At 35.4% G+C, this 27130-nt stretch overlaps 1 protein-coding gene and 1 long non-coding RNA gene across 22 annotated transcripts in view; one reads left to right on the top strand and one right to left on the bottom strand.

Moving 5' to 3' along the window:
• Positions 1–27130, bottom strand: part of LOC140623662 (bifunctional heparan sulfate N-deacetylase/N-sulfotransferase 3) — a 172737-nt gene that overhangs the window by 25390 nt on the left and 120217 nt on the right. For both annotated transcript variants that reach the window (XM_072810139.1, XM_072810140.1), the window contains 3 exons: positions 9929–10111; positions 7146–7242; positions 1759–1882 (listed from right to left, as the gene is read on the bottom strand). In XM_072810139.1, coding sequence (XP_072666240.1) covers positions 1759–1882; positions 7146–7242; positions 9929–10111 — 404 coding nt within the window. The remainder of the gene's footprint in view (positions 1–1758; positions 1883–7145; positions 7243–9928; positions 10112–27130) is intronic.
• The window catches only part of LOC140623665 (uncharacterized), a 155079-nt gene that overhangs the window by 43764 nt on the left and 84185 nt on the right, over positions 1–27130 (top strand). For 13 of the 20 annotated variants that reach the window (XR_012023211.1, XR_012023218.1, XR_012023219.1 and 10 more), the window contains one exon: positions 22140–22204. The exons of 3 other annotated variants lie outside the window; for them this stretch is intronic. This is a non-coding gene — a long non-coding RNA (uncharacterized lncRNA). Of the gene's footprint in view, positions 1–22139; positions 22205–24407; positions 24507–27130 lie in introns of all 20 variants that reach the window. 4 more of the 20 variants (XR_012023226.1, XR_012023215.1, XR_012023220.1 and 1 more) reach the window with 2 other exon arrangements.

Raw genomic sequence — 27130 nt, 5'->3', positions numbered from 1 at the left:
AAAATATAACACTTAACTGTATGCATAAATCAAACATTTCTCTTGATCTCCTGATTGCAAATCTTGGCTGTTTTTATCAAAAGTGGTTTTTCATTTTCATTTGCCCTACTTTGCTCATGCCTCAGCTTGTGTTTTGGCTGCCTGTCAGTCAAGGCAGCCTTGATTTTCCACAAATCCATGGATCTAGATTAACTAACTGTGCCTGGGTTAATTCTGTAAACCACCTTGGTGTACTGAAACATGTCATCTTCAACTCTATGGCTCTTTGGTCCCAGAGGGACTGCTAAGGTGCTTCACAGAGAGACAGGGCCAGCCTGAGGACTGTAGATACATCTGGTGTCCTTGAGAACAAAACTATAGCTATTGATAATAGGTTGACATTTGCAGTTACTATTTGTTATTTGTGTCTCTTATAAACATATAATTTGTCAATAAAAAGTGTTTGCAATTGAGGTGTCTTTAGTGAGTTATAATTAAAATCTTTAGTTGTTCTTTAGCTTTCTACTTGTCATCTCTTTGTAAACTTCTTAAGGGACTTTTCATTCCTGTTATAGTGCCTATGTACATTACTGACTTATGAACAACTTTTTTTGATTATTCTTACAAATATTCTTAAGTCCTAGGAAGTCCAAGTATTACATTCCTCTCCACTTTTAAAACAGTTTTTAATCACTCCCTTTAGTCCTGATGTTAACCTAGTTTTATTCTACTGTATACAGGCATATATATTTGAGTCACTGGTCAAATAGCAGCTGAAGTAGTTGGTGCTTTCTTGATTCTCACAGTTGTTATTTAGCACCACACAATTAATCAATATCAAGCCCTGTACTAATTGGAAGTGATGTATATTACAGTTAGAATATATGTAAATCTTAGAGGCTGCTCGAATTATATTCATTTCTTTTCTTTCCATCTGGGCCATATACAAGCAACTCTTGAGGGGTTTGATACTTGTAAAATTAAGATCATGCAATGTGACAACAGAAGTTAATATACAACAACTCTTTATGCTAAAATAACTGCAAAATATTTACGTATGTGCTTTAGAATTATTTTAATAATTTCACTTTTATATCACTTTCTGCCTAGAATTTATACTTTAACAGTAAAATATACAGATATATTTTATGATTAACATGTTCCTTTGCAACATCTATTCCTACTGTTACTGTATTTTGTATATATTGACATTTTAACTTTTGATTTTAATTTAACTCTTTTCCTTAGATGGTTGATATAGTTATAATTTCAATTCAAAGACCAAAAATTAAATTTTGTATATTGCTAATAGCTTTGTTTATAGTTCTCATTATTCATGAAATATATACACGTTTCTAGTTCTATTTACTTATTTACCTTTACACCAAAGCAAAATGGAAAATTATTATGTGGACTGTAGCATCACCTTAATGCAAAGAACACAAGAAGAAAAAGCTATGGAAGTATTTTCTTAAAAGTAGAGAGGAATGAAATTCCTGGATGTTTTGGTATTTCTCTGACTTTATGTCTGTAATTATTGTCAAAGATAATTCATGCAAATTGAAATTACATGTGGGCCTCGTGAGGTGATAAGTCCCTTAAACTGAGAAAAATTTCTTATGAATAATTTCTGTGCTTCATTTTATTCGATCCATTTCCAAGGCATAGAGGATAACTTTTATTTGTGGCTACAAACTTATATATTTATAAATATTAGCACTAATTTTATACTGTGCACAGTACATATACTTTTAGATTTATACTAATAACCCATCTTACCAATCAATCCCCCTGTGGTAGTTATTTCTATTAAAGAACTGTACCTCCTCAAAGGTTTTTGGGCTGGGGGAGTTACTAAAGATGGAAGGATGCATAACCAGGAACAAATACAAAGCAGTGGTTCCTGAAAAGACAATAGAGGTTTAGAAATTAATGAAATGAAAACACAGTTTCCTACTAACTAGCATTTCAAAGTCATTAATAAACTAAGTATTGTAATGACTCAAACAGATCCATATTAGTACTCCTTGACCTAAACTGAATAGATAGCATTTGAAAAGAAGCAAATTCTAAAAACTGGAAGTAAGTCTGATGTGAGGAAAAGAGGCCCGTTGCGGGGACTGTCTGACTCCATCTCAATCACTGATTTGGTCTGTGACTTAGGCTTTTAGCTTCTCTTTGTCTTGGCTTTCTTAGAAAATAACTGCCTTCCTTATTTCATAGGATTTCTTTGAGGATGAAAGACATACTGTGCCTGAAGATATTTTGATATCGATAAGGTGTTATATAAATAACAGATTTATTTATTTATTTATTTATTTATTTATTTATTATTATTATTATTTTTAAAGATTTTATTTATTCTTGAGAGAGAGAAAGAGAGAGAGGGAGAGAAAGAGGCAGAGACACAGGCAGAGGGAGAAGCAGGCTCCATGAAGGGAGCCCGATGTGGGACTTGATCCCAGGATGCCAGGATCACACCCGGGGCTGAAAGCAGGAGCTTTAACTGCTGAGCCACCCAGGCATCCCATTATTTAATATATTATACCACCAAAACCAGTACTTGGGTTCTCCTATAAGTTCTTCCTGAGGCTTATGAAAGTTTATTAAATTTGAGACAGAATTTAAACTTTCAACAAGTTTAATTTTGAATGTACCTTTTTAAAAAAATATTTATTTGAGAGAGAGAAAGAGAGACAGAGCATAAATGGAGAGAAGGATCAGAAGGAGAGGGAGAAGCAGATTCCCCACTGAGCAGAGAGCCCCATGTGGGCTCAATCCCAGGATCCTGAGATCATGACTTGAGCCAAAGGGAGATGCTTAACTGAGTCATCCAGGCACCCCCTGACAGAGCCACCCAGATGCCCCTAAATTTAATGTACTTATTTATAAAAAGTGATGTAAAAAGTCAGCTTTTTAGAAAAGTTCCTTTCTTAGTTATATAACTTATAAAATCTGCAGTTTTGGAAAGAGAATGGCATATCACACGTGTCCATGTAGATTTGTGACTATAGGGATCAAGGGTGTGATTTTTTTTTCAAAATGAGCAATGTTATAGACAGTAAAATTAGTTTTGTAGAGCCTAAATTATAAGCTAAAGGGTATAGCTTAGATTACACAAGAAAAAGTAAGGCAATCTTAATTCAGTTTGCCTAAAATTTAATCAGGTGCTTGTAAATGTAACTGTGTTTATAAAATCATAATATAAAAATATTTCTGGCCCATGTATTCAGTATTCCTAAGATTCTAGTTTCCACTTCTCTGCTCTAATGTGATTTACATTATTATACAACCTGATGGAGCGGGACCTGTTAATTATATTCCAGGTCAATAGCTAACAATGGTCTTCAGACACAGCCTTATAATATTTTTCTCACTTGGAGAAATCACTATTCTAATTTTGCTTAGTAATAATGTCATGTTGCCATCTGTATTGAGTTTTGAAAATTCTGACCGCTCTGACAAGCCTTATTTAATATTGTATTTAAATTTAACATATCAACACAACAGAAAAGTTGTTAAAATAACTGTCAATAACAAAATTGTCTAAAACAGTGAATCAAAAGAAGCAGTGTTCCTAGATTAAAATATTACCCAAACAATGAGCATTTTCTCAATAAACATGGGTAACTATAGGGAGTAAAACCTAGTAATCTACAGTATATAAAATAATGTTCACCGTGTGACCTAAAAACAGTGGTTCTCACACCTTAATATGCTTTAGATTAACTTAGAGGGCTTGTTAAAACAGGGAACTGAGCCCTAATCCAGAGTTTCTGATTCAGTATACTTTGAGAATCATGACTTAAAAGAAATGTAGAACAAAATCTAAAACTTACTGAGGGAAAAATGTTCCATACTTGAAATTCAGCATAGAATAAAACTTTCTTGAGCATGGTCTTTAGAGTCAGGTAAATTCTAGGATCAGGATTTTACTTCTAACTCTTATCAATTGTGTGATCATGAACAAAAATATCTAACCTGAGGCTTAGTTTTCTTACTTGTGAAGTGGGGGTAACGTACTTAACTATCAGGGGTTCAGAAGGTCAAGCGAGATAACCCGTGTGAAAATACCCAACTACCTTCATATCTCAATAAGGTATTTATTTATTTATGTATTTATGTATTTATTTATTTGAGAGTGAGAGAGTGTACTGCACGTGCATGGGAGGGGGGCTTTGGGAGAGAGAGGGAATCTTAAACAGGCTCTACACTCAGCATAGAGCCCACTGTGGAGCTCAGTCCCAGAATCCTGAGATAATGACCTGAGCTGAAATCAAGGGTGAGGATGCCTAGGTGGCTCAGCAATTGAGTGTTTGCCTTCAGCTCAGGGCATGATCCCAGAGTCTCGGGATTGGGTCCCACATCAGGCTCCCTATATGGAGCCTTCTTCTCCCTTTGCCTATATCTCTGCCTCTCTCTCTATGTGTCTCTCATGAATAAATAAATGAAATCTTCAAAAAAAAAAAAAAAAAAAAAAAGAAAGATGACCCTTAATGGACTGAGCCACCCAGGCACCCAAATATATTTTTTTAAAATAACAACTTTTATGAGATGAAATTCAGTAATGCATTAAAAAATTGAAAAGAATAAAAATCTTTAGGAAGTATGACATTATAATGTGAAAAAAGAAAACAGATTAATTCCTTTCTTAGATCAACTGGAAACATTCTTTTCTGAATTTTATTTTTAAGAATTGTATTAAATCATGTTGTTTGCTTTTAATAGCATGACCAGAATCAATAAGACAAACAAAAACAATAGATATCTAATTGTTCACATAGTCAGTAAAAGGCATAATATAATTTATCAGTGGCCAAAAATTTTTAGATGTGGTTTCTGAACTCTGTCTTTACCTTACCATATTCTTGGGTTTGAATAAACTGTCCTGTGTGTGTATGTGTGTATTTGAATGTGTATAATGTGTGTATATGTATAAAACAATCATCTAATCAGAGACACATATATTCAAATAACCATCCATAAAGTTTCAGTTTTATTTTTTGTCAGTTTCAACACTAAAAATATTTGAATACACAGGAGACTATACACATGTGCAAATTATTCAGAAAAATGCTTTTGATAAAACTAAAAATAAGCTATTTAATTTTTATGGAACTGATGAGATGTTTCTCCATTTAAAAAATCAATTTCAGCATAATACCCGCCAGTTCCATCCACGTCGAAGCAAATGGTGGGTATTTGTCGTTTCTAATGGCTGGAGGGTATTAAGCTGAGTGAAATAAGTCAATTGGAGAAGGACAAACATATGGTTTCATTCATTTGGGGAATATAAAAAATAGTGAAAGGAAATAAAGGGGAAAGGAGAAAAAATGAGTGGGAAATATCAGGGAGGGAGACAGAACATGAGAGGCTCCTAACTCTGGGAAACAAACTAGCAGTGGTGGAAGGGGAGGTGGGCAGGGGGTGGGGGTGACTGGGTGACGGGCACTGAGGGGGGCACTTGATGGGATGAACACTGGGTGTTATTCTATATGTTGGCAAATTGAACACCAATAAAAAATAAATTTATAAAAAATAAAAAAAATAAATAAAAAATCAATTTCATAAAATATTGATGTACATAGTAACATGGGCCAATCTTAAGTGAAAGAAGTCAAACATGAAAGATTGTACATTCTATGCTTCCATTTATATGAAATTCTAGAAAAGGCAAAACTATAGTAGCAAAAGTTGTAGTTTCCTGTGACTGAGGATGGGTTGGGGCATTGACTGCAAAGGGATGTGGCTGGAGAAACTCCTTGGGGAGATAGAAGTGTCTTTGTTTGTTTGTTTATTTATGAGACAGAAGGGTCAGTGTTGTGTTATACAACTGCACAATAATTAAAGTTCATCAAAATTTGCATTTAAATTGGCAAATTTTATTGCATGTAAATTACCACTACAGAACTGGAAAAAAATTTAGTTTCTATAAAAAGAAGAGAAAAACTTTTCTTCCAAAGGTAACTATTATATACAATTCTAACTAAACATTTAGAAACCCAACTGAGTTTAAGATGGCAAGTAATGGTTCTACCATCTAACCATGATTTTGAAATGTCTGCACATCTAGTACGAAACAAGAGGAAGCACTTCCTGCGGGGCTTTCTGAAGTGAATTTGATATGCCAAGGTTCAGAGAGATGTGATCAGTAATGACAAGTGGGAATTTGCTGAAGAGACTTTAGTTTAAATGTTTTTCTAGTTGTCTCTTGACTTTAAATAGATAAGGACAAATGAAATAAATAAGGATGTGAAAAATTTTTATCATATTTATTATTGTTTTCAAATTGATATTGGCAAATGGGACTAAGAGAAAATGAATAGGCTAAACTCTTTGTGTATATTACATAAAATCTTCCTCAGTTATTTTAAACAAATGAGGAGATGGAAGGTATTCCCCTTAGAAAGGCATATGGTTGAAATGGCTGTTTTCTGTGAAGCAAGAATCCAAGAGCCCCCAATAATTTATCATGCAGGATACAGCATGGATGTCTGGCATTTTAAAGTTTCCACTGGGCTTCATTTTTATACTGATTCTTAAACGAGAAGTTAATGGGGAAAAAATTGCATGCCAATTTAAGAAAAGGTGCAAAAGATTTCTCCTGGGTGTGAATAAATACCTTTGTTAGCACATAGTTTTGTTTATGTCTGGAATTTTGCTTGTCAAACATCCTTTAGATTTTTAGAAAACAGTCATCTCTGCAAGAAATAGTTTAGAAATAAATTATATCAGGAAGATGACATGAAGAGGCTGTTTTTCTGGAAGGGACTGATTATAAAGAGTTATAGATAGTTATAGTGTCTATCTTGATTTTTGATGAAATCCTATTAGTCACTTTCTCAATATGTGATTCATCTTGATTTTAGAAATGTTAACAACACCACCTTTCAATTCAGGTCTTTGGAAAAATTAACATTTGGTACCAAATTGACTACTAGATATTTAAACCATGTGACATTTATTTTCATCTTTTTCACTTTAAAAAATTCCTTGACAATCATTCAAGTACATTATCAAGCTAAACAAAGGTTATGTCAGAGAATAAAATGTGTTATTTATTCATCAGTATTTATAGGAATTTTGAAAACTCATTGTGACAAGAACTCACTTCTAGTCATCGGAAGTTTTATACTGTTTGATTAATCATAACAAAAAGCTCTCACCAGTTTTCTGGGGTCCTATTACCAAGAATTTTGGTAAGCGATCACAAGTTTTTTCCTTAGACCAAATGTCTCTGTGGCGTTTGTCATCACAAGGATTCTAAATGGGAGAAGAATATAGAGATGTAATTTTTGTGAATGTCTGTTGTGTGATAGAGTTTTTCAATTTAAAAAAAAAAGACTTATTTATTTATGTTAGAGAGAGAAAGAAAAGGTGAGCAAGGGGAGGGGTGGAGGGAGGAGAGGGAGAGAAAGAATCTCAAGCAGACTGCTGAGCATGGAGCCTAATGTGGGGTTTGATCTCATGACCCTGAGATCATCACCTGAGCCAGAATCAAGAGTCAGAGCTGCAATACAGATTCATGACTGAACCACCTACGTGCCCTGAATTTTTCAACTTCTGTCCTTAAAAAGATAAAGGACACAAAGCCATGTGGCTTCTTCTTTTAAATGAAGGCCTTGAAATGGCATCATGGAAGCTTTCAAGTAACTCTCTTTTCCAGCCTAAAGCTCAGTGTCTACTGTGGGGTTGGAGGAAAGAAGACATTTCCACTATGGCTAAACAGCTTCATACCACTGAAGATTTAATATTTTTTCTGCTTTTGGCAGTTCTACATCTTAATTGTGTGTGTGTGTATGTATGTATGTTTTAAAATAGTGAGTTCCAGTATAGTTTTGGGCAGAGACTGTGCTTCCTGTGAATCTAAAAGAAGGTATACTCTCAGCATTCAATAAGTAACTGAAATATAAGGTATAAGATTTTTATTCTCAATAACTTTGAGCTATCTTGCTGTGCTTAAGGAGGTACACATCTGGCCATAATAATACTATTTAGAGATAGCAGATTCTTTTCAGCTGCCTTTAGAGGTCAGTAAATGTAAAACTATAACTTTACGGACAATGATGCTAAAAAGCACTAAATGTTAGCAAAAGGCTAAAACAAAGGTGAATTACTACCTTAAGGATCTGCTTTTGGTGTATAGTACATGAATCAAAACCACTATGCAAGCTGTATCTAGAACATCCTTAATTTCAATTGCAAAGTGCACATTATGTGAAGAATTGAAGTACCCTTTAATACTATTTCAGATACAACAATCAGGACAATCAGGACAGTACTCTATTTCTATTCAATTAATATTATAGATGTGTGTAGTTAAATCATCTGCTTATTTAAAATAAGCAGCAGATATTAAAACTAAAGTGAGAGTGTTCTTTTTGGCTGCTATTCTGGAAAGAAAGAGTTGTTTCAAACCTAACACCTGAAATAATAATGATTTCAGTTTAAAAATAAAGTGTTGGGGCAGTGGGGTGGCTCAGTCAGTTAAGCGCCTGCCTTCAGCTCAGGTCATGATCCTAGAGTCCTGGGATCCAATCCCATGTCTGGCTCCCTGCTCAGCAGAGTCTGCTTGTCTCTGTCCCTCTGTCTCCGCGCACCACCCCCCAACTTGTGCTTGCCCTTTCTCTCTCTCAAATAAATAGAATCTTTAAAAAAATAAGGTGTTAAATCAGTAGGAAAATTGCATGTCTTCCAGTGGCTAACATTTGGTGATATTTTGTAGTGGTTAAGAAAAAAAGATGTGTGTTATAGCAACTGCAAAGTAATATGTAATGATAATTTTACAACCACTGACTTTCACATTCTAAAATGTGTACTTATGTTTTTTCTTGGAGTTATCTGTTTGTGGTCAGGCTGTAGTTAGCTCATGTTCAAAACTGAATGAATTGAGTATACAGTTCAGAGCTTACTGCAGCTTCAATCTGTGAAATTTACTCAGTTCTACCTCTGATGATTGTTATTACCATCAGCTCTGTTAGTAACTCTCTAGTAGCTCAGTAACTATCATTTAGAACAGTGATTAAGAGCACAGCCTCTGGAACCAGATGGCCTAGAACTGATTCCTACTCTGTCATACAGTAGTTGTGTGAACTTGCATAAGTGTCTTAGCATTTCCAAGCCTCAGTTTCTTCATCTGTAAAATGGGGGATAATAATTATACCTACCACACAGGATAGTTGTAAGGATTAAATGAGTTAACATGTAAAGACACACAATAAGCAATACATAATTATTTGCTAAGATTATCACCTTCCTCAGATCATGGAGTAAGGCTTTAAGTTCAAAGTATGTTTCTGCAACTCTAGGACACGTGTGAATGTATGCTTTGAAATCTGGGTTATGTGTAGAACAGTTTAAATATGCCATGTTTATGTGATATTTTTTCTTAGGAAGCTCAGTAATTTTGCCACTAAACCCTTTCCCCTGTCCAAAGTAATTCCCAGCTAATACTTTGGAGAGCTGCCCATATTCTGCAGCTGCCGGTGGACCCCGTGGTTCAGAAAGCAAATGTCAGTTCTGATCTCTTTTCACCTATCCCTCTGATGACATTTAGTCATTAAAGGTATAAGGATGTGCTGTAGGTGGACTGGCTGGCTACTTGCCTTGCACACAACCTATTTACCATTCTTCTAATTCTTTTTAGCCTACTGCAATCTGCAAATTGACCCCTCACTCCTGATTGAAAGCATTACAGCCATTGAACCCCTCATCGAGCTTTCAGAATTTCATAATTATAAATTATGGGTATAGGAACAGCGAATTTGGCCCATTATGAAGCAATAATATAAGATTGCAGTTCAAGAAGTAGTTTTTCAAACTACTAACATTTCCAAAATGTATTTTCTTCCCCTGGATGCCTTCACTTTTCAGATTTTGATTACCTCATAGAACTCCAAGATATGTTTATGGGATTAATTAATTATACCAATTATTGAACAAATATTACCTGCCAGAGAGGGTCTTTTTGATCTGGAAAGAGCTCAAAATACTTGTGAGCCAGCTGTGCTGGAGGCAGAGTCTGAAGTCGCAAGTTGGTCCAGGTCTGCACGAAGTTGGCCAGATTAACAAATGTATACAGCCCCAGGCGGTCATTCCCATAGTTGGACAAATGCGTCATAAAAATGCTGATCTGAAAAAGGAAAATGGACTTCAGTGTACATACAAGTTATTTTAACCCTAGGGGACAGTACAATCATAGCAATGCTTGTTTTTCTTCAGTGGTCCTTGCACAGGGTTTCAATTCATGATGTGTTTCTGAATTGTGGACATATCCCAGGTACTCTCATTATTTCAATGCATATTAGAGGATGTGTTATTAGTAAGATTTGATGAACATTTTTTTCTGATATTTTAATATAATACATAAAAAACAATATATCCATGTTGGTGCAATTAGTTTGATGCTGAATAGCATTCTAGATGCTCACACATAATGACTTCATGATATGTGAACTATTCATAATTTGTGGCAGCAGAATCTCAGGAGATTGGAATTGATAATTTCAAACTAATTTGGCTTATAATGTAGTACTACAAGTTAAAGAACATAAATAATCAATGTATCACCACTGTTAGCAATAATTGAATATCCTCTGATTTATATTTATTAGAGGCCATAATGACAGAAGGACTGTCATTATGGCAGGATGACATATGGCCTTAGTGACATTATGGCACTAAGGACTGAACTTTTGCTAAAATATTAACTATTTTCAATCAATAACATTTCCATGTGTCTATTTTCTCAAATCCATTTCCATAGTTCCTGGGTCTATTATTTCCAATATCAGATACCTCTTTTAAGACAAGATTTCAGTGTTTAGCTAGATAAAATTAACTCTTCCTATGGAAGCAGCTGACCTAGATTGAATTCATGCATTGAAAAAAAAAAAACACACAGCATTTTCTTTATAATAAAATAAATTTAAATTCTGTAGGTTTGATTAAATTGGTCTGGAATGTAGAATGGACTTTTTAGAAGCTACTGTTTCCAGTGAATGCAAATAATTTCTGTTGGTGAAGTGTTGACAAACGGAAATAATTCTGCATGAGATTTTCAATGGCAAAGAAATCATTGTCGCATTTATGCTGCTATAAAAAAGATCATAAAAATAATTCATGTGATAATAGCACTTTCTGAAAATATATAATATCATGCGAATGAATAGTAATAAGTTATAATCATCATAATAATGAATATAATAGGTTCATTCATTAGAGACTGAAAAAATATTCAAGGAAATTTATTGAGGTAAAGTAGCAGAGATGAGAGAATGGTTATATTAAGATTTGATACAATGAATGAGAAAAAAATCTAATTACATCTATGAATAAGAGGAAACAGTGATATCCTTTATTCTATAGAATAAGTCCTGTTGGCTTTAAATGAAAAGCTTCAGCTGTGATCAAGAATATTTAATTGTATTTCTATTCACTCTGCCTGGAGCACATATTAAATCTTAGAACTTTCACAAACAAAATAGTTTGAGGGTGACTTTAAATAGCTACCCGTGGACTGATGGAGTCATGGAATTGATAAATAAGACTTTTACCATACTGGGTATTTCTGAAAAATGAGACTTCTTAAATTTAACCTTCTGGTTATTTTTATAGTAATTTCAATTCTGTGACTTTGATTTCTTTTCCTTTTTTCATCCAAAATTTATCATAAAGTCACCTACTGAGAGACTTAAGACAATCGTGTTATATTTGGAAGTCCTTTTCTAATGTCTGTTAGAAGCAATCTTTCATCATTCATTTTATATGCCACATTTTTCAATGTAGCTCAACAAGAAAAGCCGAATGATACTTCAAATTGCTTATTAAATGAAAACATTTTAATACAATGTAATATGTGTATAAATTAATCTACTTAGATGCTAGTTCATATTTCTTGCTTTATTTATGAGACATTTATCAATACATCTCTGTGTTTATTTCACTTGACTAGCATCTGCATTGGGCATGAAATGGGAAATGTGGAGATACTGTGTGACTCAGTGATACTAATACATTTGAACTCAATTTGCATTTACTTTTTTTTTTTTTAAATTTTTATTTATTTATGATAGTCACACAGAGAGAGAGAGAGAGAGAGAGAGGCAGAGACATACGCAGAGGGAGAAGCAGGCTCCATGCACTGGGAGCCCGACGTGGGATTCGATCCCGGGTCTCCAGGATCGCGCCCTGGGCCAAAGGCAGGCGCCAAACCGCTGCGCCACCCAGGGATCCCTGCATTTACTTTTTAACCCAGGAAACATTTTACTCTGTGACATTTAAAGCAGAGTGTCACTGTTTTACCCGTATGAGTATAGAAAGTAAAAAATGCTACTCTGTCTGCTAAAGACAGAGGTAATCCAGAATGAATTATGAACTAGTTAATGACATTGATTTTGCTGAAAGTTAACCTGATTGTCAAGAATTACAGTAATACTTATAAGGTGTTGAACTTAATCCCATAAAGAAAAGCTACTTAGCTGCCAGCTGTGGAACTTTGCTCAGGTTTTTTTTTTTTTTTTTAAGATTTTATTTATTTATTCATGAGACACACACACACACACAGAGAGAGAGAGAGGCAGAGACATAGGCAGAGGGAGAAGCAGGCTCCATGCAAGGAGCCTGATGTGGGACTCGATCCTGCATCTCCAGGATCACACCCTGGGCCAATGGTGGCGCCAAACCGCTGAGCCACCAGGGCTGCCCTCCTCAGGTTTTTAACTCTATTTTTGTATATCTACTTTAACATAATGCAAAGTGCACCATAAGCAAAAGGACTGTTTCAAAGTGACAGTTTTAGGGATCCCTGGGTGGCTCAGTGGTTTAGTACCTGCCTTTGGCCCGGGATATGGTCCTGGAGTCCGGGGATCGATCCCGCATTGGGCTCCCTGCGTGGAGCCTGCTTCTCCTTCTGCTTGTGTCTCTGCCTCTCTCTCTCTCTCTGTCCCTCATGAATGAATAAAAAAAAAATCTTAAAAACAAAAACAAAGTGATGGTTTTGTACTGCGTGTTACCTTATGACATTTAGAGATTTTGGACTCAAGCCTGGGATTTGTTTTTTTCTTCTAAGAAATTCAAGGCCATAAAGGGAATATAATTAGTTAGGACATAAAATAATTTCTTTTTAAACTTTGCATGTATATGTGTGTGCGCGTGTGTATGAATCACCATATTCTCTCTACACATAGAATATTCTATATCTCTTGCTGAACATGTATCCTCTCCAAGTTTTCTTTATTAATTTTTAGTTAGGAAGATATGCACAACAACAGGACTAATGAGAACAGACATGTAATGACAATGTTTTGGTAAAATAATTAGCTTGTTTTCCAGACAGTATTTCTTTCTTGCTCCTGTTCTCACCTATGACAACTGTAATGTCACTTTTATTTCTTGGCAACGGTTCTGCTGAAATAGAGAGAAACAAGGAGCCTTGAAAGGGTTACCAGTTCAGGGAAAATAGATACTAGTTTTTCCCTAGAGAGGATGACTTTATAATTTTAAGAGTGCTTTAGAACTAAGGATTTGTTTGTTTGCCTTTTTAAAAAGGATAAATGTATCAAAATAAATGATTATATATGTAGAATCCAATAAGAAAGAAAATATCAAAGAAGTTACAATTGCATTTTATTCAAGAGTTTTTGCTTACATGCATACCAGAAGTAATTAGTTGTTACCGAAAGGACTAATTAGCTGCTTAAAATTCAAATCACTGGAAACTCTGCCAAAGGTGTAAATTTTATCTAACAGTTGAAAACAATTTTTTCTAGCCTGATAGACACAGACATGTATAGCAATATACTCACTGTGATTATTTTCTGTAAAAGGCAAAAGCTAAATGCCAAATATCGTTATACACTGGTATTTATGGGAGAGGAAACAGATATCATTTGTAAAATGTGGCTAAAAGAAGGATGTGGGAAGCTGTATCAACACTTTCTAGCCTCAACCATGTGAATCTAGTAAGTTCCAGGTATTGGAGATGCATGAATTGCTACCAAGAAGAATAAAGACCAAAATATGGGTCCTGGTGCAAAAGCTTTTGACAATGCAGTAATCTGTTTCTTTTGAGAAGGTCAAGGGGAGGGTAGAGGAAATAGGAGTATAAAAAAGTATGTTACTTATAATATTTATTATAAACTATGCCATGTATGACCAAACCCACAAATATTTTTCCTATCCTGCCACATGCTCTGCCTGGTTCTAAGTATGCAAATATAAATATGATGCTCATTCTTGTAAGCATTGTTTGCAGAAAAATTCAGATTTCAAAAGGCACACGAGAATTTACCATGAAAAAAGTCGGCCTCCCCCTTCTGTTCTTCAGCCAAGCAGTTTTGTTTTGGTATCCTTGCAGGTGACCAAAGATTCAAAAACCTAAAAACATATGTAACGGATCTCCTAGGAAGTTTCTAAAAGTTCAGATCACCAGCCCTTACACTCAGTGATTCTGATTTGTTAGGTCCAGAAGGTGCCCTGGTACCTGCATTTTAGGAAATCATCCCAGTTGTCTTGATGCAGTTACTGTTAAAATACAATTTGAGGAAAACTGGCCAGACCCATTGCTTATTCTCATAGAAAAGATCCATTAACCAAAAGCCATTGACTTTTCTGTACTGGTTCTTTTGCATACGTTTAAAAACAAACATGTCCTGTTAAGTCCATAAATATGTTTCCATGTCCCAGTCTTAGAGCTATCCCTAGCACAAAGGACAATTTGGTAAAGTGCCCTTGGCCGTGCCTTTTGAGGGCTTCTGTACCACTAACATATGTATGTTAAATGCACACATCTACATGCTAAAAGAAAAGATCTGGCCCATATAGACATGTGCAGTTGGTTCCTAATTCCTCTTCAATCTCATGTTGTTTATTATTATTATTATTATTATTATTAATTATTTTTAACCAAAGCAAAATTCTCCATTTCTACATGTACCCCTCAGATGCATATTATAACTTCTCCACTTAAAAGACTGCCTTACATATTCATTTTTACTTTATTTCATGGCAATTAAAAGGTTGTGTGGTTAGGGCACCTGGGTGGCTCAGTGGTTGAATGTCTGCCTTTGGCTCAGGTCGTGATCCTGGGGTCCTGGGATCGGGTCCCAGGTTGGGCTCCCCACAGGGAGTCTGTTTCTCGGTCTGCCAATGTCTCTGCCTCTCTCTCTGTGTCTCTCATGAATAAAAAAATAAAATCTTTAAAAAAATAAAAGGTTGTGTGGCAGAGGACAAACATATTGTAATTATTTGGGGGAAAAATAAGGAAAACAATTTTTATGGGGTAATGGGCAAACTCTGGAAATTTCATTTTTATTATCATGAAAAATGTATAAGTCTCACCACTGTTGGGATTGTAGTCTACTCCATAAGCACATCTCTTTCTGGAAAATAATTTAAAAAATTTTTGATTAGAAGGCTATTCTAATGATGCTTTAGAACCTCCTATTCTAGAATTTCCCAATTTGAACCCTAGAGAGTTCCTCACTACCTTCTGAATTAAATAAAATTCAGGATATCATCCTTAGTGATGACATGGTCCCAGGTTACCTTTTCAATCCTTGTTTCCTTATTCTGTTCTTAGGGCACCAGGCAGCTTGCCTTGCTTATTGCTGCCGGGTGTTTCTTGGTCTTGCCTACTTCCATGGCTTTGTTTATGCAGCTTCTTCCCTCTGCACTTTTTAAAAAAATATTTTATTTATTTATTCATGAGAGACACAGAGAGAGAGGCAGAGACACAGGCAGAGGGAGAAGCAGGCTCCATGCAGGGAGCCCAAAGTGGGGCTCGATCCCAGGACTTTAGGATCACGCCCTGAGCCGAAGGCAGACGCTCAACCACTGAGCCACCCAGGCATCCCTGAACTTTTCTATTTCAATTCTATATATCCAGCCATATCTACCTTTCCAGATCTTTCTAGGCAAATTCAGTCTTAGAACAATTTGAGTTCCAGAGTACTACCGTTAGGTCTTTCCAACATTTTCTTACTCTGGCTTATTATGCTTTAAAAAAAATAATTGGTTTGTTTGTATCTAGATTGTTAAATTCCTCAGGACTGACACAGGGCCTTTTCAACTTTATTCTTGGAACTGCCTGTGATTTTTATGTAGCATGTTCCTTGAGTGGGCACACTGATCATCTCATTTGTAAAGTTGGGAAAATCTAGGGTTAGTTATTTTTTCAGTGCCATTCCTTCTGGTAATTCCATAGTACCATTCAAATTGTGGGCCTCCTTAATGCCTGATTCTTGTCTCTTCTAACTTTGTCCCCATTTACCTATATTCCTTTCCCTGCACTCTGCCGAGGTTTAACTTACTCTACCACTCTCTTGCTTCTGTTTCCTGTAAAACTTCTTTTGTAAATAAACTACATCTTTTAGGTCTTTGACTTTAGCCTGCACAGTGGTTAAGACAAACCATAAGAGACTCTTAGCTATAGGAAACAAACTAAGGGTTCCTGGAGGGTAGGGGGTGGGAGGATGGGGTAACTAGGTGACCAGCATTAAGGAAGGCACTTTGAAGGAATGACTACTGGGTGTTGTATGCAACTGATGAATCACTAAATTCTACCTCCGAAACTAAAGATAAACTATATGTTAACTAAATTGAATTTAAATAAAAAATGGGTAGGAAATATCAGAAAGGGAGACAGAACATGGAAGACTCTTAACTCTGGGAAACGAACTAGGGGTGGTGGAAGGGGAGGAGGGCGGGTGGTGGGGGTGACTGGGTGGCGGACACTGAGGGGGGCACTTGATGGGATGACCACTGGGTGTTATTCTGTATGTTGGCAAATTGAACACCAATAAAAAATAAATTTATTATTAAAAATAAATAAAAAATAAAAAATATATAAAAATAAATAAAAATACCTAATTTTTATTTTTTAAAAAGTGGGTTGTCACCTCCTGTCTCTTTGTTTTTAGTAAGTCACTTAAACTCTCAGTACTTTCATTTACTCACCTAAGAGGGGAAAAAAAAGGTATAAAATAGTAATTACCTCACATTGTTGTTGTGATAAAGTGCAATAAAACAAAATATTTAAGTAACTACTTGACACTTAGTAATTGTTTAAAAATTATAGTATTTATTGATATATTATTATTATTTTGGAGAAACATCATTTCTCATTTATAGCTTCCTTTGAGCAGTTCGTCAACCTTATCTATACCTCTAGGATCTTAATTCTCTCATTTTTTCTCTGTATCAGATCACTTCCTCTAGCAGGTAAGATTCTATGGTCAACAATTTGAACTCCTTTCCTACTATCACATTCAGATTTCTCAAATCATCCTTTTGCTTTCAGTATTCTGCAAATCTGAGACTTTATATTATTTTTCATTCAGTTCTTTCAGTTTCTTCATTCCACATATGGATTATTCAGCACTCTAGAGAAGAAACACATAATGGGAGCTTTTCAGGTCACATAAGCACATGGTCCCCAATCTTAGTGACTCCTCCATACTACTGGCTGTCTTATTCACAATCTTCAGTTCGCTTCAGCAGCAATTTCAATCTTTCCTCCTTCTCTTGAGGCCTTCTGCTTCATCTCCACTCTCCTTAATCTCCCTAGTTAACCATCCCATGATCAGCAGGGAGTAATGGTCATCAGGCAGGAACTCTTTCAAATTTCTAGTGTTCTTTATAGACATTTGTCTTCCCCACCCCACCCCAGTTTTACTGAGAAATAACTGCATACATTACTATATAAAGTTTGAGGAGGACAGCATGATGCTTGATTACATACATATATATATATATATATATATATATATATATATATATATATATATATATAGTGAAATGATTACCACAATAATTTCAGCTAACATCCATCTTCTCTTATAGATATAATAAAAAGAAAAAAAAGAGGAAAAGAATGAATGGAAAAAATTTTCTCGTGATGAGAAACAAGATTACTCTCAACAATTTTTTTTAGATATTGTCCATGATATACATTACATGCTTAACACTTATTTGTTTTATAACTGGAAGTGTGTCCTCTTGGCCACTTTCTCCAGATCCCCCCCCTCCTACTCTCTGCCTCTGGAACTCTGGTAACTACAGGTCTGGTCTTTTTTGTTCTATGTGTTGTTTTTGTCTTTAGATTCCACATATAAGTGAGATCATACAGCATTTGTTTTTGTCTGACTTATTTCATTCAGCTTAATGCTTTCAACATCCATCCATGTTGCCACAAATAGTAGGAGTTCCACTTTTTTATGGCTGAATAATATTCCAGTGTGTTTATGTGTATCATAACTTCATTACCCATTTGTCCATAAGTGTCTATTATAAATAATGCTGCCATGAACATGGGGGTATGGATATCTTTTTGAGGTAGTGTTTCATATATTCCCAGAAGTGGAATTGCTAGTTAATATGGCAGTTCTGCTTTTAATTTTTTTGAGGATTCTTCATATTTTTTTCCATAGTGGTTGTACAAATTCACAACAGCACACAGGGTTCCCTTTTCTCAACATCTATGCCAGCATTTCCTATCACTTATTCTTTTGATGATGGCCATTCTAACAGGCATGAGGTAATATCTCTGTGGCTTTGATTTGCATTTCCCTAATGATGAGTGATGTTGGCATCTTTTCATGTACCCACTCGCCTTTCATATATCTTCTTTGGAAAAATGTCTATTCAGACCCTTTGCCCATTTTTAATTATTTTTGTTTTTTTTTTCTATTGAGTTGTAGTTCTTAATGTGTTTTGAATATTAACTTGTATATAGTTTGCAAATATTTTTTCCCATTTTATAGGTTGTCTTTTCCCTTTTTTTCTAAGATTTTATTTATTGGGACACCTGGGTGGCTCAGTGGTTGAGCATCTACCTTTGGTTCAGGGCATGGCCCCGGAGTCCCAGAATCAAGTCCTGCATCGGGCTCCTTGCATGGAGCCTGCTTCTCCTCCCTCTACCTGTGTCTCTGCCTCTCTCTCTCCATCTCTCTGTGTCTCTCATGAATAAATAAATAAAATATTAAAAAAAGATTTTATTTTTATGAGAGACAGAGAGACGAGAGAATGAGCTCAAGCAAGGGGAGGGGCAAAAGGAGGAGCAGGCAACCCACTGAGCAGGGAGCCTGTTGCAAGACTTGATCCAGAAGCCTGGGATCATGACCTGAGCCAAAGGCAGATGCTTGACCAACTGAGCTGCTCAGGTGTCCCATCTTTTCCCTTTCTGTGGTTTCTTTTGCTGTGCAGATTTTTAGTTTGATATAGTCCCACTAGTTTATTTTTGATTTTGTTGCTTGTACTTTCAGTGTCATACCCAAAAAAATCATTACCATGACCCATGTTAAGGAATTTTGTTCCTGTGGTTTCTACCATGACTTTAATAGTTTCAGGTCTTAAATTGAAGTCTTAAACCATTTTGGGTTAGTTTTTGTGAATGGTATAAGAAATAGGTCCAGTTTCATTCTTTTACATGTGAATATTCAATTATCCCACCACCACTTTTTTTAAGAGACTGTCTTTTCTTCACTGAGTATTCTTGGCTCCCTTGTCAAATATTAGTGGACTAGATATCCTTGGGTTTATTTCTGGGCTCTCTATTCTATTCTGTTGCTCTTTGCCTGTTTTTATGCCAGTATCATACTGTTTTGATGACCATAGCTTTATAGTATAGCTTGAAATCAGGAAGTGTGATACCTCCTGTTTTGTTCTTTCTCAGGATTTCTTTGGCTATTTAGGGGCTTTGTTCTCAATAAATTTTAGAGATTTTTTTTCTACTTCTGTAAAAAGTGCCATTGAAATATTGATAGGGATTGCATTAAATCTGTAGATGGCTTTCAGTAGTATTGACATTTTAACAATATTAATTCTTGTAATCCATGAACATACCATATCTATTTATTTGGATCTTCTTTAATTTCTTTCACCAATGTCTTAGGGTTTTCAGCATAGAGAAATAAAGTTTAGTTTAGTTAAGTTTATTCTTAAGTATCTTATTGTTTTTGAGGCTATTGTAAATGTGATTGACTTTAGTTCTTTTTCAGAAATTAGTATATAGAAATGCTACTGATTTTTGTATGTTAATTTTTGTATCCTGTAGCTTTACTGAATTCATTGATTATATCTAACAGTTTGTTGGTAGAGTTTTTAGGGTCTTCTCCATATAAAATCATGTCATCTGTAAATAGAGACAATTTTACTTCTTTCCAATTCTGATACTTTTCATTTCTTTTTTTTTTTTTCCATTTCTTTTTCTAGTCTGATTGCTCTAGCTAGGACTTCTAGTACTATGTTGAATAGTAGTGGTAAGTGTGGGGATCCTTTTCTTGATTTCTAATTTTAGAGGAAAATTTTCATCCTTTATTTATTATTTATTTCATGCCCTTTATTATGTTGATATATGTTCCTTTTATGCCTAATTTGTTAAGAGTTTTTATCATGAATGGATGTTGAATTTTGTCAAGTGCTTTTTCTGCATCTATTGAAATGATCATATGTTTCTTTTGTTTTATTAATGTGATGTGTCACATTAATTGATTAGAATATGTTGAGTCATCCTTGTATCACAGGGATAAATCCCACATGATCATGGTTCTGGTATGGTAGGTTTCCGCTTCTGTTTGTCTCAAGAAACCTTTTTAAATTTATTTTTTAATTTCTTATTTGATCTACTATTTGTTCAGGAGAGTATTGCTTAATATATGTATTGCTTAATACATGTGTTTGTGAATTTTCCAGTTTTCTTCTTGTTACTTAATTATAGTTTCATGCCATTGTGGTCAGAAAGGATACCTGGTATGATTTCAATGTTCTTGAATTTACTAAGACTAGTGGCCTTTTAATGTGCTGCTGAATTCAGTTTGCTGTTATTTTATTGAGAGTTTGTATATCCATATTCATCACTGGTGTATAGTTTTCTAGTATTTTCCTTTTCTGATTTTGGTATCAGAATACTGCTTGCCTCATAAAATGAGTTTGGGATGTTTAGAAGAATTTGAGAAGTGTTAGTGTTAATTCTTTTTAAATTATTTGGTGAAATTCAGCAGTGAATTTTGGTCCTAGACTTTTCTCTATTGGAAGATTTTTTTTGATTACTAATTCAATTTTACTAGTTATTGGTCTATTCAGGTATTTCATTTATTCCTGATTCAGGTTTAGAAACTGTATGTATCTTTCTAAGAATTTTTCCATTTCTTTAACTTGTCCAATTTCTTGGCATATAGTTGTTCATAGAGGGGCCTCTGTGCTCCTTTGAATTTCTGTACTACTAGTTGCAGTGTCTCCTTCATTTGTAACTTTGTTGATTTGGGTCTTTTCTCTTTTTTCCTTGGTTTGTCTAGCTAAGCCTTTGTCAGTTTTGTTTATCTTTTCAAGAAACCAACTTTTGGTTTGGTTAATCTTTTCTATGATTTTTCTGCCCTCTATTTCATTTATTTCTGTTCTATATTATTTCCTTTTTTCTGCTAACTGTAGGTTCAGTTTGTTCTTTTTCTAGGTTTTTGAAGTGTAAAGTTAGATTATTTAGGATCTTTGGCATTCTAATATTGGTATTTATTGCTATAAACTTTCTTCTTAGGATGCTTTTGCTGCATCCCATTGCTACCATATTGAAAAATATAACTATGACATATGTTTACTATCAGTGAGATTTATGCTACCTTTGTGTTTTTAGGATATTAATTAACATTTTTTAACTTCCACTCAGAAAACTCCCTTTAGATTTTCTTGTAAGGCCCCGAAGCTTTTTTTTTTATTTAAAGATTTTATTTATTTATTCATGAGAGACACAGAGAGAGAGAGAAAGGCAGAGACACAGACAGAGGGAGGAACAGGCTCCATGCTGGAAGCCTGATGTGGGACTCGATCCCAGGTCTCCAGGATCACACCCTGGGCTGAAGGCGGTGCTAAACCGCTGAGCCACCTGGGCTGCCCAGCTTTTGTTTGTTTTAGGAGTCTTTATACCTCCTTTATTTCTGAAGGATTGTTTTGCTGGGTATATAATTTTTTGTTGTTATTTTCTTAAAATATTTTGAATATGTTATCCCATTTTCTTCTTGCCTGAAAAGTTTCTGTTGAGAAATCTACTGATAGTCTTATGGGGGTTCCCTTGTATGTAACTTCTTTCTTTTCTCTTTCTTCTCTTAAAACTCTTTGTTTCTGACTTTTGACAATTTAACTGTAATGTGTTTTGATGTATTCCTATTCAGGTTTAGCCTATTTGGTATCCTTTGGGCCTCACAGATTTGGATATCCATTTCTTTCCCCAAGTTTGGTAAGTTTTCAGCCATTATTGCTTTAAATATATTTTGTTCTTTTCTCTTTCTGTTATTTTTTCTGGAATTCCAATACTACAATATTGTTTCTTTTCATTGTGTCCTATAATTCCCAATAGTTTTCTTTATTCTTTTTTCTTTTGTGTCTCTGGGAATTTCCAGTGTCCTATACTCCAGGTTGCTAATTCTGTCTTTTGTAAGCTTGAGTGTGCTTTTGAAACTCCATTAAGTTCTTCAGTCCAGGTATTCTATTTTTCAACTCTAGGATTTCTTGCCCTCTCTCTCTCTTTTTTGATGGTTGCTATTTTCTTGTCAAATTTCTCATTTTGTTCATATACTGTTTTCCTAATTTCCTTTAATTGTCTATCTATATTTTTTTGTAATTCACTAAGTTCCTTAAAAGGATTATTCTGATTTTTTTCTGACAGTTCATATTCTTTTTCTGACAGTTCAGTTATTAGAGGTTTATTAGTTTGTTTTTGGTGGTGGTGTCTGTCATATTTACTTGATTTTTCATGATCCTTGATTCCTTACATTGTATCTGTACATTTTTTAATGGGACTTCTCTTCCAGACTTAACAGTTTGCCCTGGCAGAGATAGTTCTTCACTAGCCAGCTCAGTTTGGGTTCCTGGGTATGTTCACTGGTAATGCCTTTGGGCAAGTGGGGTCTGCTATAGTCTATTTATGGGTGAGGCAACTATTGAAGCTCTAAGGACTGGCATAGTGGGTTGTGCCATTAGTTGAGAACAGTTGGATAGTGTTACTAGCTTATTTCTATACCCAAGAAAGGCTGTAGGATAGGCTCTGCAGTTGCCTGAATTCTCTGGTCATGTTTACTAGATGGTTGGGCCTGGGTACTACATTCAGTAGTGTCTAGGACTGTGAATTAACTTTCCTACTCTGGCAAGGCAGCAGGCCAGTGCCCAGGCCCTGTATAGCTCATTGTTAGGGGGCTCAAATCAGACCTGAGTGTGCACGGAATTCCCTGGTCTGGTGTAACTACCAATTTTGCTCCTCAGACTGGGCAAGCCACAGGCTGTGCTCTCTGTTCAAATTCCACTGTATATATAGGGCTGTTAAATGGGCTGTGCAACTTCCTGCATGCTTTGGTTAGGTTCTCTGGTCAGACAGTCTGAAGGCTTTATTCAGCAATGAGTGGAGCTATGAATTAAATTCCCAGAATGGGAGCAATGGAATAAGTAGCTCTAAAACTGGTAAAGCTCTTTGTTGTCATAAGTTCCCTGGTTGAACAGGGCCACTGGCTTTGCTCTGTAAACTCTATCTGTTCTTCTCTTGGCTTGAGTGCCTCTGGGCCTCAGGGCTTTCAGGTATTTTTGTCAGTCCTCTGGTCAGATGGGGCTGGAAGATACTCTCCTCCATGTGTTGGGCTATGTCTCAGCCTCTTGCCTAGGCCTCTCCAGGCTACTTTCAATTTCCTAAGTAGGCTGCCTAGTTGGGAGGGGCCAGGAGACACTGTCAGCTGTGGCTAGGAATTAATCTCCCTGCCTGTGCATAGCATGAAAAGTCTCCACTTCTGGTACTGGATTTCCTCTGGGGGTGACTGACTCTGCTCTCCTACCTCTTGGCTCAAGGGCCACTGGCCACATAGCTTTAAGGAGTTGTCACCAGCCTTCTGGTCAGATGGCACTGGAAGGTACTCTTCATAGTGGGTGAGACTGTGATTCAGCGCTTTGCCTGGGTATGGGCAAAACTGGCCCTAGAGCTGGCAAAACTACTCATTTGAAGATCTGAATCAGGCAGATCTGCATCCTTTCTACTGTCTTGATCTCTAAGGTTCAAGGCTATGCTTCAGCCTCATTGCCATGTTCTAGGATTCTCTCAGTGGTGTCTTGTTCTTAAATAGATGTTAGTCCTTGTGAAAAGGAGTGAAGTCAGAAATAACCTATGCTGCCATCATGGTCAGGCAGAGGTGTCTATTTTGCATTCAAGACTAATATGTCTCTCCCAGTGCTTTCTACCCCATCTACTTTCAACTCTCAAGAGATCTCATTCTATCACTTATTCCTCTGTTTTCCTTTCTTTTTAGTTCTCTCTACTGGTCCCTCCCTAATACCTGAAAACATACTTTAGTTCTCTCTCATTTTAGGCTCTCACATCAGTGCTTATCTTTTCTAGCCACTGTCCATCCCAGCAAAATTCTTCAGAGGAGCAGTATATAGGTGCTGTCTTTACTTATCAGTTTTGTTTTCCAGTCTGGCTTTTGTCCCTACCACTCCACTGAAAGTGCCCTGTCAAAGATGAGCAGTGACCTCAAATTATATAGTCCTATGGATGCATGGTAGGTAGTCTTTATCAATCTGCTGCACTTGGCAGTGCTCCATTTGACCACAGTTAAGTTTTTCTCCTTTCGTGGCTTTTTTGGAATTGTTTTCTCCTATTTCTCCTCACCTGTTTCTTTCCCTGATCTTCTTTCTTCATGTTCTTCTTGAATAGGTGGTGTTTCCTAAGATTTTATTCTTTGCTGTCCCTAGGTGGAAGCACTATGATGATTCTCAAATATCTAACTACCATTCATATATTTGTCCTAAATTTTACACAAACATCTAAGTTTTAAGTTAACATTTATACCTGAATATCCCATAGCCCTCTACTTTAAACATGGCTAACTTGAACTTGTTATATGTTCACAAAAGTGTAAGTAGGCTCTAGGAGAGCAGAGACCTCATTTATTTGATCATTGCTAGATCCCTGACACCTGACCACCTAGAGAGTAACTAGCACATGGCTGGTGTAATGGATGTTTGAATGAGTAAGTAAATGTTTGAATAAATAAATCTTTACACCAAAAGCTGGTATTCTTTTTGTATTCCTTGTTTTGTCTAAGGTCACTACTCGTATTTTTATCAGGCCAAGAAATGTAGAGTATTCCACATACTTCAGCTCCATTTCTTATTTAGCTTATCTGATATTATCAGTATAGTATCTTTTATATACCCATCTCTTCCTCTCTATCCCTATTTGTACTTGCCTAGTTCAACCCCTCTTTGCATCTTTTCTGGACTCTTTAAAAGCCTTCTAACCAGTCTTCCTCCTTTCAGTGTTGTTCTCTTCTAATCTGTTCTCTAAAGCTGTGCTGTCGAATAGATATATAATGTGAACCACATATATAATTTAAGATTTTCAGTAGCTGTATTACAAAAATTAAAACAACTTAAATTAAAATAATATATTTAATTTAACCTACTATACTCAAAATATTATCATTTCAACATGTAGTCAACATTAAATTATGTTAATAATAATATAATACATATTATATTACATAATAGTTTAATTTATGTAATATTATAATTATACAATGAGATTTTAGCATTTTTTTGCTACCAAGTCTTCAAAACCTGGTATGTTATTTTTATGCTTGCAGTATGTCTCATTGTGGGATAGCCACATTTCAAGTGTCTAATAGTCACATGTAATATACTGTACAGTATAACTCTACAGTCTGTGCCCTTAATGCTTCAAGAGTCCATCATGATCTAGCTCCTACCTTCTCTATCTTCATATCTTTCTGCTCATCTTCTTTTACTTTCCACTCCAATAAATGCCTCCATGCATTCATAGATATTTCTTCTATCTACCTGGAATACCCTCTTGTCTCTTTTCAATCTATCACATTCCCAGTTTTAGGTGACCAGTTCTTCTTTTGTATCTCTAATGTATCTTATGCTGTCATAACAACTATTGAGGTAAGCTGCCTTTGCTCCTTTATGTTACTCTTGCTAAAATGTGAGCTCACCAAGAGCAGGACTATGTTATAATTTTCTTTGTATCTACACTTATATGCATGTTTCATTAAAAAATCTTTTTCCAACTTAATTTAATTGCATAATAGACTACCAACAAGTGTTTGCTGAATTGAAGTCTACCTCATTATGGGTTGTCTTTTTGCTGTTAAAAATTACCTGTTTAGCGTAAGACATTGGAAAATTAAAAAAAATAAAATAAAAAACCAAAATCGCTGCAAGTTCACCACCCATCCAGAGGGTATTCTATGTATGTATGTATATACACACATACACATATATTTGTAAAATTTGCATGTTCTTATTAAAATACAGCATAACTTGGTACATAGTGTTTGTTACTTAGCAATAGATCTTCAGCAGCTTACTATATAATTAAAAATGTTTCTAAAACATGTATATAAATATTTTAATGGCTATAAGTATCTTATTAATCATTGCAATTTACTTTCTACTATCGGCCTTTTGGGTTATTTGTAACTTTTCATTGTTATAAATAGCACTGGATTAGCCATCATAGTTGATATATCTTGGTTTGTATCTTTTCATTCCTAGGAAAGTTTTTAAGTGGGTGAAATTACTGAGTCAAACAATGTATATTTTAAAAGTTGGTATCTTATGAGTTACTTGAATTGAATTCAGCATTGTAGCCCAATTCTCTGGGCTTTATTCCTATTCACCAGGAACATGAAGAGGAACAAAACAGGAAAGAGGAAACAGTTTAGCGGAGTTCATGAATGATGACAATTTATGGTTGAGCTCTGAGGAATACTTCCTTCTTCATATCAAGTCATTGCTTCTCATTTTGCAAGATTCTCACTTCTTGGGAAGCATTATTTAGATATTGGATTAGTTTTGACTATTTAGCTTTATATTGATAATGAGCTATGGGGCAGGAAGGGGGAAGAGAGACCAACTGTGAATGAGGAAAAATAAAGAGAATAAATAGAAAATGGTCTTTCATCAGACTGTGGTGGGGGTAGGAGGTGGGGTGGAATAGTACTTTTAAATAGCTCCAAGTTTAAACAAATTACTCGTAAGGATTTAATGAGATAATACACGTGAAGGGCTCAATACAGTGTCTCTGACAACATAGTAAGTATAGAAATATGTGTTACCTGAAAAAGATGAAGGAAGTAATTTCACTGGGAAAAATATG

The sequence above is a fragment of the Canis lupus genome, chromosome 33, assembly GCF_048164855.1.
Source record: "Canis lupus baileyi chromosome 33, mCanLup2.hap1, whole genome shotgun sequence".
NCBI classification, from domain to species: domain Eukaryota; kingdom Metazoa; phylum Chordata; class Mammalia; order Carnivora; family Canidae; genus Canis; species Canis lupus.
Note: the sequence above shows the minus strand (reverse complement) of the source record. Positions and strands in the feature narration are given on the sequence as shown.